The sequence below is a fragment of the Trachurus japonicus genome, chromosome 1, assembly GCF_045865225.1.
Source record: "Trachurus japonicus isolate A0001 chromosome 1, Traja_1.0".
In the NCBI taxonomy this organism is placed as follows: domain Eukaryota; kingdom Metazoa; phylum Chordata; class Actinopteri; order Carangiformes; family Carangidae; genus Trachurus; species Trachurus japonicus.
The window spans coordinates 35124255-35138500 of record NC_140907.1 but is presented as its reverse complement, the minus strand read 5'-3'; the positions used below and the strand labels follow the sequence as shown (position 1 = coordinate 35138500).

Below are 14246 nucleotides of genomic sequence, written 5' to 3'. Positions count from 1 at the left end.
TGGCATTTTAAAGCCATAAATTAGTGGTTAGTTTGTTTATTTGAAAGTCTTTGAGGTAAACCCGAGGGACACAAAGTAGCCTACACTGAATTCAGAGCCGCTAGGGTTGATATTGGCCATTAGCCTGCTAGCAAGTGAGTGAAAGAAAGGGTTAATCAGTAGCTGCACACTGGCCTTAGCCGAGTTAGCTGGCCCAAAAACTACAGCCAAACCACAGCTAATATACTGACTTTAGCCATTAGCCATGTAGCCAGTGACAATAAAACATGACTAACCGATAGCTAATACTGACGTTAGCCTTTAGCCCGCCATATAGCCATAAGCACAAAGCCGATTTTCAAACTGTAACAAAGTCATGGCAACAGGGACAGGTAACTCCTGATTTTTTAAAAAATGAGAATTTATCAAACAAAACTAGGTCTAAAGGCTTTAGACCTAGTTACGAACAGTTATGTTCAACTGTTCAATGTGTGAAATTGAGGACTGCTGTAAATAATTAGTTTCTTTCATATTTGCATTTAGCCTGTGGGTTGGCCTGTAGGACTTGTAGGTCTGATTGCTTCTCTTTTCACTAAAATACAACATTGAATTCCCAACAAAGCTCTTGTCTTCAGTTTGTTTCTTTTGTCAGATAACAGTAGGTCAGTACGACATGGTAAAATTGCAGCCCATTAAAACTAAATGTCAACAAGTGGTGACCATGGAAGCCATTCCCAATCCGCGCCCGTGCTGCTAAAATCACCATGACACAATCTGATAAAATCACTGAAAACATTAACTAAAGACAAAGACTGTGATTGTAAGTGCTACTTGTAAAATGATAAGTGACAATATCTTTCTTTTTTGTGTCTCCAACAGTACAGTTTCCATTTGGGTAACGGGGAGCTTTATAGGCTAGGCTACTACAATTATGAGACTACCTGAGTATGTGCTGGTAAGTACTTCACAGTTCACAGCCTCAACAATGCACATTCAAACAATGGAGGAGAAGTAATCAACATGAACTTTGCTTTAGTATCACTCATGCATTTCAGATTATTTATCTCTGACCTTTTTATCTCTGACATGTTTGACCTCTGCATGAACCTGTTTTATCTGATTCTAGTTTTGTCTTGTTTGATCTCCTTTTGCTTAACAGGTAATTGACCCTTCGCCAACTCCTCCCACAAACGGCTATTGTCCAATCCTACGTTAGCAACCGTAACTATAGGCCTGGCAAGCTTTCGGCAGTTGAGTCATTACGTTTGCTTTTGTGGACACTACTATGGCGGCGGCGGCGGCAGCAATATAGAGATGTTCAGATACGAGCAGACTTTTTTTTCGACTTGAGCAATTGTAAATATGGGGATAACTATATGTTTACCTCCGAAATGACAGCTGTACTTTTACGGCTTTTACCTGGGCTTTTAGGCGAGGGATCCTCCAGGCAGGGACTACTTTCACTGACTGATACAGCGGTGGGAGAAAAAAAACAGCAGCAAAAGCTGTATGTGGTTCACAATAGCCCAAAAACTTGCAGTTTGACAACCAATGAGATGACCTAAGTCTTCGTGGGTTGATAGACGGTAAAGTTACTGGTCCTTACTGCTGCTCTGTACATTGTCCAGTCGTGTCGTTGAACAGATGTTTTATCCTCCTGCGCGAGTCACGTCACTGAAAACTATGAATGCTCTTTGTGACTTCTTCTCTCTATCATCTCAGAACAGTTTATCCAGAAATTTGCTGATATTTCCTTTGAAATCGATACCAAATATTGCCAGGAGCATGGCTGGGAGTGAAAGCTTGCCCGGCGTAGCAACAGTAACCAAGGGGGCGGGGCTTACGCGAAGGGTCAATTATCTACTTGCTGAATTATGTTCTCACACTCACACATAATGATACTTTCTTGCATTGCTTTAAAAAATATTGCCCTTAACTACCATCTGGTGGCAGCAAACTCAAACTGCACCTACCTCAGAAAATGCATGTTCATCAGTATCTTTGGACAGTACATTTGGATTTAACTTTTCAAACATCAGTTTTCCCCTTTTAACTAACTTAAACACAGTCTCAGAGGTGACATGATGTGACATGATTGTGAGGCTTAATTAAAACACCGTTACATTTACATTACATACACTGTTTTGTGTAGTAAATGTAGGCGGTGGCCAGACAGAGATTGCAACCATTAAGGTGTCCACATTCACATTTTTTTAGGGAAACAGCTTTTCTGAATTTTATACACAAATGTCAAGCTTCTTGTTCGATCTCGCCTGGTGATTGGCAATATTCTCCCCCAGCACAGAGACCAGGGTTTCCGTTCGTGGCAGTGGTACCTCTGGCTTGGTTGTACAGTCCAGTTGATGATGTTCCACTGCTTTTCCAACTCCTATGGGTCTGTTGGAGGATCTGCATGGAGATCAAACCAGATATACCAAGGCCAATCAGTGTTGGATTTACAGTCGTAAGTTAGCCAGAAAGAATCACATTCAGATTTGATGTAAACACTGTGACATCATGTTAAGTCAAACGCAAAGCCTTAACCCTATTGCTTGTATGTCCTGCTTGAATTTGTGAATTAAAACAGCATAAAAACTAAAACAATTATAAAATTACCATGAATTGAAAGTAGACTAGGAAGTCACTGCTTTGGGTTTCTTGACTGCGCTGTACAATCCAGTCAGATCCTCTGGATCTTCCTGACCGCTGGCTCTGAGAGGGAAATAAATCAGATTAGTGGACTGTGAAGATGAGGTAACACATACAGTATTTAAACATCCCTGTATAAATCATGAGTGCAATCAAGAGCAACTCACTGTGGAGCCACAGTACTGGTACTCTTAATTGCAACGGATGCATATTCAACCATATCTCCCTCCTCTTTTTTCTCGTTGTGCTTTCTGGCCCGAGCCACTCCGACGTTGGAGTAAACGGTGCTGCTGTCTGTGAAGAACTGGATACTGGCGTAGTGAAGATTATCCTGCTGCTCAGCTGGTTGTGTCTGGAGACAGTGCAGTGGACATACGTATGAGATGTCATACAATAATTCCTTTTTTTTAAAGTGAGCTGGAAACTAGATAATGTGGGGGTGTCGTCTAAACATTTGAGCCAGATTAGTTTTCCTAGTTCAGTTCTCCTTTCTCACCTGTTCCCTGTTGTCTGTTCTCTCTTCAGGCTCAGACCTCTGCTCAGAGACTTTCTTTTTTCTGCTCAGAAAACTGATTAAAAAAATGTTAAAACTCATTACAATGAATGAGTGTTATACTTTTTTTTTAAAAATAGTTATGAAACAGAAATTCTCACATGATCCAGAGTAAGACAGAGGTGATTACAACAGCCAGGACAAGGCTGCAGATTATCAGAGCTGCTGTTAACTTCCATCTTCCTGCAAAAAACAAGCAAAATACATTTAAAGGGGACCTATTATGCTTTTCCAGCTTTTCAGACTTTTATATATGTTTAAAATGTTGGATAATGGTTCTAGAGGCCGTGGAAGTGTCATATCATGAGGTTAATGCATTTGGAGGTAAACCCTGCTAGATGATTGGGATTTCTCTTGGATTTCTCTGCACACCTGTTACACTCAGTTGCACTGACTTTTTTTGACATGAGGCACGCCATGACGTCATGGCGTGCCGGACTCCCCTACATGGTCATGCCGAGGTCTCTGCTCCAGCCGGCCCCGCCTCCTCCCATGCTGCTCTGTTGTGGCTGGGGTCACAGCGGAGAGCGGAGCGGTCTACTTCCTGCTTTTTCCCTGCATGTTTTAGCGCTGTAGCGTCACTTTACTAAGTTTTATTTAGAAGTTTACGCCGACGTTTCATGTAAGTGAAGCTGTACCTGTATGAGCAGCGACGTACCGCCGGGGCGACGTTGTTCGTCGGACCGACGTAACGCTGGACCGACGTAACGCTGGACCGCCGGAGCACCGGAGCTCCGGAGCTGCAGCGGCTCCTCACACAGGCAGAGCCCGTCTGCAGGCCTCCTTGGCCGGGCAGACGTCCGTGCTCATCGCGGTAGAGAAAACCGTTGCTAATAAACATACCCGCAGGTTTTTTAGACGTTTACCACCGTGTGGATCTATTTCGACCTCACTCAGACCGTCACCACGGTCATTACCTTGAATGATGCCCTCATCTCCCTATCCTCGAGACCTATATATCAACAATGTCATGTGACTGACCTTATGAGGCGTAGCTCCCCGCCCATATAAGCCCCAGGTGAGCACGCCGCTTCCTCTTTGCTTCACTCGCCTCATCCGAGACCCGCAGGTAAGTGGTATGTGGTCGGACTCCACTTCTTACAATCCGTCACGTGTGTGCAGGTGCCTTGTGTCCCTGAGGATTGAATGTGGATTTTCCGCGTTTCTGTCGTTTGTGATCATATGTAGTAGAGAGAGTTGTATGTGTTACTCTCTCTCCTCTTTGTTTCAGGAAGACGATTGGTTGCAAAGAGCCTGACGGCTCGTTGGGATCGATTAGAAAAAAAGAAACAAAAACGAAAAAAAAAGAAACATCTGTCTTTGTTTGTTTGTTTGGTTGCTTCCCCATTGACTTGCTGTTCGCAGTGAGGGGGTTTTTTTGAGGTTCCCCTCCCGTGCGTTCGCGCACACTGAGGAGTGGAGGTGCCCAGTTTTGTTTGAAAATTGTTTGATGACTGTTAGTGTTGCTTTACCTAACGAAGATATAAAAATAAAAAATAAGAAATAAAAAAAAATAGGAGAGGGGAAAAAGCAGCAGGTAGATTAAGGTAATTCCCTGCATTTTGGTTTTCCCTGTATATATTACAGTCGCTTTAAGTTATTCGTACAAGTTACACTGTAAAAGATAAACTTTATTTATTTTGCTGTTTTGGCGAAAGTTGGGTTGCTGTGAGCAGCCTTATTATTATTTTCTCCTTTCCCTTTATCGGCTATACGTAGCTGTTTTGCCATAATGGCGCCACATTTGTGCCGTCTCTGTCAGGTGGTTATGGACCCCTGTGATCGTCATCGTGAATGCCCGAGCTGCCTAGGCATGTCACATCTGCTGCAAGATATGAGTATTCCTGTGCGGCAGCCATTGATCTACCAATGGCAGTGCGCATTCGGAGGGCCACGGGGCTGGAGCAGTCCAGTCGTGCATCAGTGGTGCAACCTCCGGCGGAGGAGCCTGGAGAGGAAAGACACGCTTCAAAGAGCAGTTCGCGGAAGCGGAAACGGGGCCGCTCCCCTGGCCACAAGCGGGGCTCAGGCAAGAAACACACTGTGCAGTCAGGGCCTAGCTCGGCTAGTAGCTTGACTGATCCACCAGTGGATGTTCAGCAACAGATCCTGGCTGCCATACGTGGTTTGTCAGACAGGCTGGGTAGAGTGGAGGCCCAATGTCCTGCTGCAGCACCCGCATCAGCGCGTGAGTGCTCAGAGGATCCCTCCCCTGATGTTCTCTCTCTTTATGCAGGCCTAGGTCCACTCACCCTGAGGTGGCGTCCAGTCGCAGCACCGCAGAGGAGGAGGGGGACCTCTCGCCCACAGACGTCATTCCATGTCGGCGGCAATGATGGCACGACGACAGGTTTGGCTGGCACAGACTTCTCTACCGGAAAACATCAGAAAAGAGTTGACCCATATGCCAGTAGTGCCGGCGTGTGTGTTCCACCCGGGCTCCCAGGGTGTGCTGGATAAGGCTGAACAGTCCCGTCGTACACGGGAGTCCGTTCAGCGCACGTTCAGCGCACGTTCAGCAGAGCGGCTGCTGCCAGGTGGAAACCTAGGGGTTCCCAGCCTGCCCCTCAGTCATCCTGGATTCGCCAGGAGCCATGGGTGTACGGCAGGCAACAGGGGTCAGCATTCCCGGCTTCTGGTACGTCTCGGCAACCGCAGCAGCGACGCCAGGGGTCCCAGTCACAGTCCTCGCCTAGAGTTACACCACAGAGGAAGCGCCCCCCCAGAGGTCCAGGACCTCAGGGGGGCGTCGCCTAGGGGGACGGGGGGGTTAGCCGCCGAGGCTTGTTCCCGGCTTTGCCTGGAAAGCTGGGAACGCACTGTGTCGGACCCTTGGGTACTGGCTACAGTGTCAAAAGGGTACAAGATACAGTTTCGGCAGCCCCTCCTTTCTCCAGGGTTCACATGACTTTTGTCAGGGACCCGACCCAGGCGCAGGTATTGTCAGAGGAAATTTTGGCACTTCTCCGGAAGGATGCCATAGTGAAGGTCGCTCCGGGCGAACAGCTCGCTGGGTTCTATTCCACGTATTTCCTGGTGCTGAAGAAAGATGGTGGGATTCGTCCCATCCTAGATCTCAGGCGACTGAACGCGTACATAAAAGTTCTCCCATTCAAGATGCTGAGCACGTCTCAGATCCTGGAAGGCGTGGAGGGAGGCGAATGGTTCCCATCAGTGGACCTGAAAGAAGCGTACTTTCACGTACCAATCCATCCACTTCACAGACCCTTCCTTCGTTTTGCCTTTCAAGGGCAGGCGTATCAGTTCAAGGTCCTGCCATTTGGCCTCTCCCTCTCACCCCGGGTGTTTACCAGGGTGGTAGGGGCGGCCTTGTCTCCTCTCCAGTTGGCAGGAATAAAGATCCTCCCCTACTTGGACGACTGGCTGATCTGCGCTCCATCCCGCAGCCAGATTCTGGAAGACACAGAGAGAGTGGTCTCACATGTGCAGTCCTTGGGTTTCAAAATAAATGTCACCAAGAGCAACCTCGAACCGAGGCAGAAGGCGGTTTTTCTGGGTCTCCGTTTGAACTCCCTCACGATGTTGGCGTCCCTCACCCCTCAGAGGGTGATGAAAATTCTGGCCCTCCTGGACCAGTTTCGTCTTGGCAGGAGACTGGAGCTAGTCCACTTTCAGAGGCTCCTGGGGATGATTTCGGCTGCAGTAGCTATTGTCCCTTTGGGTCTCCTCAGGGCTTGGCCACTGCAGAGGTGGTTGAACGCTTTCCAACTCGACCCCAAGTTGCACAGACGTGTGAAACTTCGGGTTACACGCACATGTCTCAGTGCACTACGTCCCTGGAGGAACAAGAACCTTCTATCCCAAGGAGTTCCGCTTGGGAATGTCCCATCGAGGAGGTCGGTGGTGACCACGGATGCCTCCCTCACAGGTTGGGGGGCAGTCTGGGAGGGCAGGACGGTGCAAGGGCGTTGGGTGCCACCCTGGGATGGCGAGCACATCAACGTCCTGGAATTACGAGCAGTTCACCTTGCCCTGATCGCTCTACTTCCTTTCCTGCGGGGCAGACATATTTTGGTCAGGACAGACAGCTCTGCCACTGTGTATTATGTGAATCATCAGGGAGGGACACGGTCTCTGCGTTGCCTCCAGGTGGCACAGGACCTTCTGTGTTGGGCTCATCAACATCTGGCCTCACTCAGGGCAGTCTTCCTTCCGGGAGTTGCGAATCAGGCCGCAGACCTCCTGTCCAGGACCGGTCCTCCCCCAGGAGAGTGGAGGCTCCACCCAGAGGTGGTGACCCTCTTGTGGATTCGGTTCGGCAGGGCTCGGGCCGACCTGTTTGCATCAGCAGCGACAACCCACTGCAGCATGTGGTTCTCCCTGGAAGGTCAGGGGGGCCCCCTGGGGCTGGATGCGCTGTCTCACGATTGGCCGGAAGGGTTGTTATACGCTTTTCCACCGTTCCCTCTGATTCCTCAGTTGGCTCAGGGCCGCTACAGGGTGCTGTTGGTAGTCCCCAGGTGGCCCAGGAGACATTGGTTCCCCACACTTCTCCGTCTGGTTCACGGCCAGCCGTGGGCCCTGCCAATCAGGGCAGACCTTCTCTCCCAGGTAGGGGGTCAAATTTGGCACCCCAAGCCGGCGGTTTTGCAGCTTTGGGCCTGGCCCCTTCTCAGTCCCTCCCTCACGACTTAGGGGAGGCCGTCCTGAGGACCCTGGGTAATGCTCGGGCTCCCTCCACTCGGTCTAATTATGACCAGAAGTGGAAGGTATTCTCGGCATGGTGTGGGAACTAACAGGTAGATCCGTTCATTTGTCCGATGGATCTGGTTCTTGCCTTTCTGCAGTCACTTTTTGACTCAAGGTTTATTCTGCTGCTATTTCTTGTTTTCATCAAGGGGTTGATGGTGCAACAGTGGGGAGACACCCACTGGTCTCTCAGTTCATTAGGGGGGCGTGTCGGCTGCGCCCACACAGGATACCCAGGGCTCCATCATGGGACCTCCCTGTGGTGCTGAGATCCCTGATGCAGGCTCCGTATGAACCGTTGGATCAGTGCTGCCTTAAGTTTTTGACCTACAAAACGGCTTTTCTCCTGGCTGTGTGCTCGGCCAAGAGGGTCAGTGAACTGCATGCTTTGTCTGTTAGTGACACTTGTTTGCGGTGGAAGGCTGACGACTCTGGGGTGTCTCTATGGCCGAACCCTTCGTTTCTGCCAAAGGTGGTGACCCCTCAAACAGTCAACCAGGTGATTGACATCAGCGCCTTTCGGCCTGGTCAGACGGACGCTGGGTTGTCTGCGTTGTGCCCGGTCAGAGCGTTGAGGGCTTATGTTGCACGCACTCAGGTTTTGAGGTGCTCGCACTCTCAGTTATTTGTATGTTTTGGGGGACAGAAGGTTGGTCATCCTGTGTCTAAACAGAGATTGTCCCATTGGATTGTCGGTACCATCGTTGAGGCCTACTCGGGTCAGGGTATCCCACTCCCGGGGCATGTGGTAGCTCATTCCACCAGGGGTGTTGCCACTTCCTGGGCTGCCTTAAAGGGCGTTCCTCTGTCTGAGATTTGTGCGGCGGCGACCTGGAGCACCTCCTGCACGTTCTCCAGGTTCTATCGGGTCAACGTGGCGTCCCCTGCACCTTTGGGTTCTGCTGTGCTGCTTTCGGTTGCTGGGCAAGGTTGTGAGGAAGGGGAGTCCTCTGCTCTTCGCGACACTGCTGGCACTAGTCATCCAAGGTAATGACCGTGGTGACGGTCCGAGTGAGGTCGAAATAGATCGTAAGTTATGCCTATAACTATGGATCTATGAGACCGAACGATGACCGTCACCATCTCTTTGTCGCTCAGAACCGGCTGAGGCGTTCCAGCAGGAGGAAGCAGCGTGCTCACCTGGGGCTTATATGGGCGGGGAGCTACGCCTCATAAGGTCAGTCACATGACATTGTTGATATATAGGTCTCGAGGATAGGGAGATGAGGGCATCATTCAAGGTAATGACCGTGGTGACGGTCATCGTTCGGTCTCATAGATCCATAGTTATAGGCATAACTTACGTTATTCTTTTTAGGAGATAAATGTTGGTCTCCTTGATGAAATCTTACAATTGTGGCAGTTGAATTAGTTTGAATGAAAAGTGAAGCTGTGAGAAGGAGGAGGATAGAGAGGAGCAGTGCTGCGGAGCTCTGTAGTCTATGTGCACAAATCACCACATTTACATCAATAAATAACTGTTTTACAATGAACTGACCAGTCTGCATATATTTTTAATTTATTTTATATATTTATTTTTGCATTTTTATATTAGATGTTACATGGTTACAGTAGCCTACATGGCAAAGACTACTCTATACCATCTTTGGTTTGGTTGAGACTAGGTCATGGGCACATTTCATTACACAATGTAGACTGGTCAGATGCATACTGGAGATCTGGCAATTTGCCTACTGCAGATTTAGCTTTTGTTTGCATACTACATTTTGGCCAAATCAGTATAGGTACTAGTAGTAGAAATCGTCATGGTAACGCAATGCTGAGGGAGTGGTTCATTTGCATTTAAAGGGAGGGGCCACTGAAACAGACCGTTTTGCAGAGCCCTGTTTTTGAGAGTGCTGTGATGTTTGATCTTTGGGGTATTTTGACCGAAGCACGTCACAGACATGTCTTTAAGACACCCAGGAACTATTTTAGTTTGTGCAAAAAGGTGCATAATAGGTCCCCTTTAAAGAGATAGTTCAACATTTTGGCAAACTGGCCTATTGCCATAATCCCAATAGTTTTAGGAGTAGATATACCTTTAATTGTCGGTGCAAGCTACTCAGAGCTACGCTACGGAGACTGATGGGATTTCTTATTTACCCTCATCAAACTCATCAAATACACAATCCAACAACTCCAAAACACTCTGGTGGACAAGTTGTGACCTGCACCTTCACCACGCTATGAAATAATAACAGAACGTTACCAGACAGAGTTGTTTTAGAGGGAAATTCATGCAAAACCGCTGATGTGCGTTCCCCTCAGGAGCAGTTTTTTTGGCAAGCAGTCCCTGCATTTACCTCTAAAGCCCTCATTAAACTTGCTGTAAATTACGCGTACGCGAGCGCATCACGGCTGCCACGCGTAATCTGCATCCATTTGATGCGTCGGCTGCGACCGAACGCACATATCGAGGCGAGGTGACGCGACGCAGATTACGCGTGGCAGCCATGATGCGCTCGCGTTTGCGTAGTTTACAGCAAGTATAACAAGGGCTTAAAACAACGGCTCTGCTCCGTCGTTCTAAAAATAGCTTGCACCGACAATTAAAGGTAACAAACCTACTCCTAAGAATATATGGATTATGGCAATGGGCCAATTTGCCAAAATGTTGAACTAAATACTGGTTAGTATAAACCAGTATAGTTTTACAGTTTTTCAGCTATTGTTTACAAAAATAGAGAACTGAGCAAATACTTCCTATTTGAATACTGGTTTACCTAACCTGCAATGTCACTGGGGTAGACCAAGTAATAATGGGGGGTGGGTTGGTAGGGAAAGTGGATTAAGTATTTAGTGAATATTAAGTGTGATTGGTTTATGAATACTTTGCAACATAGTAGACTGATGGGTTTCTACAGGAAGGTTAGTGAAATCCAGTAACGCTGTCATGCACCTGTTTTCTGGAAACACTTGATTAGCAGTTAACTTATGGTACAGTCCAGTTGGCTGTAGCTGATGGATGCAGCTATAAGCACTTACTCTTACTTGTTGGAGAGGAAATATGAGTGTAGCCATGTGCTGCCATGAGCCATGATGTTTACTTAATCAAGAGTATTCAGCACTCCACTTTCTTTTTATGTTGATGGTGTTGTACATATTTAGGGCATGTCCCAATTCTCCCCCTAGCCCTAAATATTTGCCCTAACCCTATATTTTGTGCGTTCACGTGATTTTGCCCTTAAAATCAGCCCTCAAAATGTAGTGAGGTCCGATGCGGGCTTAAAACGAAGTGGAAGATGAAATTACCCGTTGTCACGCTCGATCGCCGTTTAGACAAATCTGAAATGCTTGAAGAAACATTACTATTTCTCTCTGTGTGTGTTTTGTGTCGCTATGTGTGGTATTTATTGGGGGAATCATGGTGTCGTGCAGCTGACAGGGATAGCTAACGGCGGTAGCTAAGCATACGGCGGCAGCAAAGCTAACGGTGGTAGCATCAGGACGTAAGCTGTTAAAACCCTCCCGTTGTCGGACACGACATGAAACTACTCCTGTTAGCTCAGGCCTTGTCCATACGAGCCCGGGTATTTTTGAAACCGGAGTTTTGCTTCGCGTCCACACCAGTGGTGTAATAAAAACACTCCGTACACACGCAACCGTGAAATCCGCTACCAAGTGACGCAATGCACGTGTGGAAGGCTGTTTTAACCAATCAAAATACAGTGGAAACCGCTTGGATCAAAAGGCTTGGGAGGAATCATTTCTATAGAAATGCTGTTTAAATAATTCGTTATCAAGAAATCCGCTTATAGTGTTAATTTTTGGTCATTTTATGGATGTAAACATGCGCAAAAACCATTTCAAAACTACGTGTTATAGCTTTATTTCACAGACTCCAAGTCCAACAATTAAATATTAATTAATTTAATAAAAATGTAGCCTATTTATTTTATTTTCGACGATGTCCCTTTGACGTGCACTGCTGCAGCAGCCTGCACATGTTGCTGTGCTGTGTCTTGACTCTTGTGCTGTGTGTTGTTGTGTGCTGTGTTGTTGTGCTGTGTGCGTCACCTGGCTGCTGAGCCACATGACTGTCTGTCGGTGCGGTGCAACTCTTTATCACTGGCTGTTGTGTTGTCTGTCAAAACATGGATGAATGAAACATCATATCCACTTTATATCGACCGCGGACGTCACGTATACATTTTCGGCTTTTGGCTCGTTCCTCATCTCCGCATAGGCTCTCTTTATCACTGCATGACAGCAGCGCGACCCCCCCTCCCGTCGTACCCGGTCTGACAGTGACATAGGCTATTGCCTGTTCATTCATGAAAATCATCCCGAAAAACTCTCAATCAAACAAGGTGGGGAATAAGAAACTGTGGCGCTACTGTAGTAGTTCTGTCATTTAAAAACACACCGGCAGCGGCCCAGCTGATCTGTAGCGTCACTTGTTACTGTAATGATGCTGTGTGGAAAACCAGCTGTGGTCTGTGATTGAGGGTGAGTTTGGAGCTGACTGACGACCGTTTCGTTATATTTTTCTCATCGAAAAACTATACAAATAGCATTTAGATGATGTAAAAAAATAAATTAAAAAAAAGTGATAAAAATCCACTTTGTCACCTCCATTTTTGCGAGCTCACCTGCAAACCGCTGCAAACAACCTCTGCAGCTGCAGTGTTTACATCAGCAATCAACAATCACGGTTGCAGTGTCCACACGCACCCGGTGAAACCAACCCCGGCCGAAAACCCCACCCTGGACTCCGGTTTCAAAAAACCACGGTTTCAGGTTTCCAAAAGCGCGGTTGCATGTGGACAGGACATACAACCGGGAACATACGTTCACGGTTTCAAAAATACCCGGGCTCGTGTGGACTAGGCCTCAGTCATGCTAGAGCAAGGCAAGGCAAGGCAATTTTATTTGTATAGCCCGTTTTTACAAACAGTTTGTCTCAAAGGGCTTTACATGGCATCGTAACAACATCCTCTGTCCTTAGACCCTCACATCGACTGAGGAAAAACTCCATGGCAAACCCTTTTAACAGGGAAAAATCGGAGAAACCTCAGGGTGAGCAACAGAGGAGGGATCCCTCACCCAGGACGGACAGACGTGCAATAGATGTTGTTACAGAAAAGAAAACAGTTTATGCTGTAACTAAGATATCCGCTGGAGAAAATATTTTTTCATGGACCGTTTATTGAGTCACTGAGTTATTAAAGTTTAACAGGTAGCTAACCGTTAGCCCGGCTAATCTATGATAACCATGACTAATTACAAAAGTTGTTTAGACTGAGATAAACAAACACAGCCAACGCAACAGGCAACACAACAGCTGGAACCGCCGGCATTTTTCCTGAATGAAAATAGCTAGTAGCATGCTCCACCGGTATAATTGTAAACATGTGACGTATGTTATCACGTTCACTACGTTCACTACACTAGTGGTGTCCCAATTCCATAGGGAAAGATTTTCAGCCACTTTCCCTCAACGAGTGGAATTTACGGTTGAGGGCACTCAAAACCAAGTGGAAGTTTTAAGGGGGAGAAATGGGACAGGGCCTTAGGATACACTTTTAGCATTGCGTAAGTAAACCTCCACTGTTGTAGCCTACTGTCCTCCAGTCGTGAGCTCCCACCTTTAAAGATGTCAACAGCGACCAGGAAGACTGACTACAACCACACACTATACAGGAAGTGGACAGACTGGAAATGTGTCACTGAATCATTTTGGTAATAGTGTGGGAGGTGTTTGAGTAAAAACCACACACTTTTCTCAAAACACCGTCAGCGAGCAACACACACCAACACAGGAGTTTCATGAGATTTGTGTAACCTGCATGAAATTTGACAAAATATAACCAAGACCGTGTTTAACTCACCCTCAACCAAAACAGTCAGACTTAAGGTGGAATTCTGACGTCCTATTTTGTTCTGGGCTTCACAGGAATAATTCCCACTGTGTTCAGATCTGAGGTCAGTGATGGTGAAGATCTGTCCTGAAGCTTTTGGTGAGTCGTCACCCTCCTTGTACCAGGTGTAATTAGCTGCTGGGTTAGCATCACTGCTACAGGTCAGATTGACTGAACTGCCCTCCACTATCTCAGCAGAGGGACTCACTGACACAGAGGGAAGATTTGGAGCATCTGGAGGAGGGAACATGAAGATGAAACATGAATAATATCATTCATGACTTTGATAAATTTCAACATGTGTTTTCACTTACACAGGATGTCTACAAACAGAGATCTAGAGTTGATCTCTCCATATTGATTCTCAGACTTGCAGTGGTAGGTCCCTCTGTCCTCAGAGCTGATGGAGGAGAAATGATAAACTCCTTCTGGTCCTTGAGGAAGACTTTGGTTCTCCTTGTACCAGATGTAATTAGCTGCTGGGTTAGCAT

The 14246-nt window shown here is 47.1% G+C and overlaps 1 protein-coding gene across 1 annotated transcript in view; it reads right to left on the bottom strand.

The window, feature by feature from the left end:
* Window positions 1–14246, bottom strand: part of LOC146992396 (uncharacterized) — a 24170-nt gene extending 9924 nt beyond the window's left edge. The window contains exons 1-6 of the mRNA XM_085790500.1: window positions 14126–14246; window positions 13726–13989; window positions 3283–3364; window positions 3125–3185; window positions 2796–2980; window positions 2596–2691 (exon numbers count right to left, since the gene is read on the bottom strand). Of these exons, the coding sequence (XP_085646626.1) occupies window positions 2613–2691; window positions 2796–2980; window positions 3125–3185; window positions 3283–3364; window positions 13726–13989; window positions 14126–14246 (792 nt within the window). The 3' untranslated portion in view covers window positions 2596–2612. The remainder of the gene's footprint in view (window positions 1–2595; window positions 2692–2795; window positions 2981–3124; window positions 3186–3282; window positions 3365–13725; window positions 13990–14125) is intronic.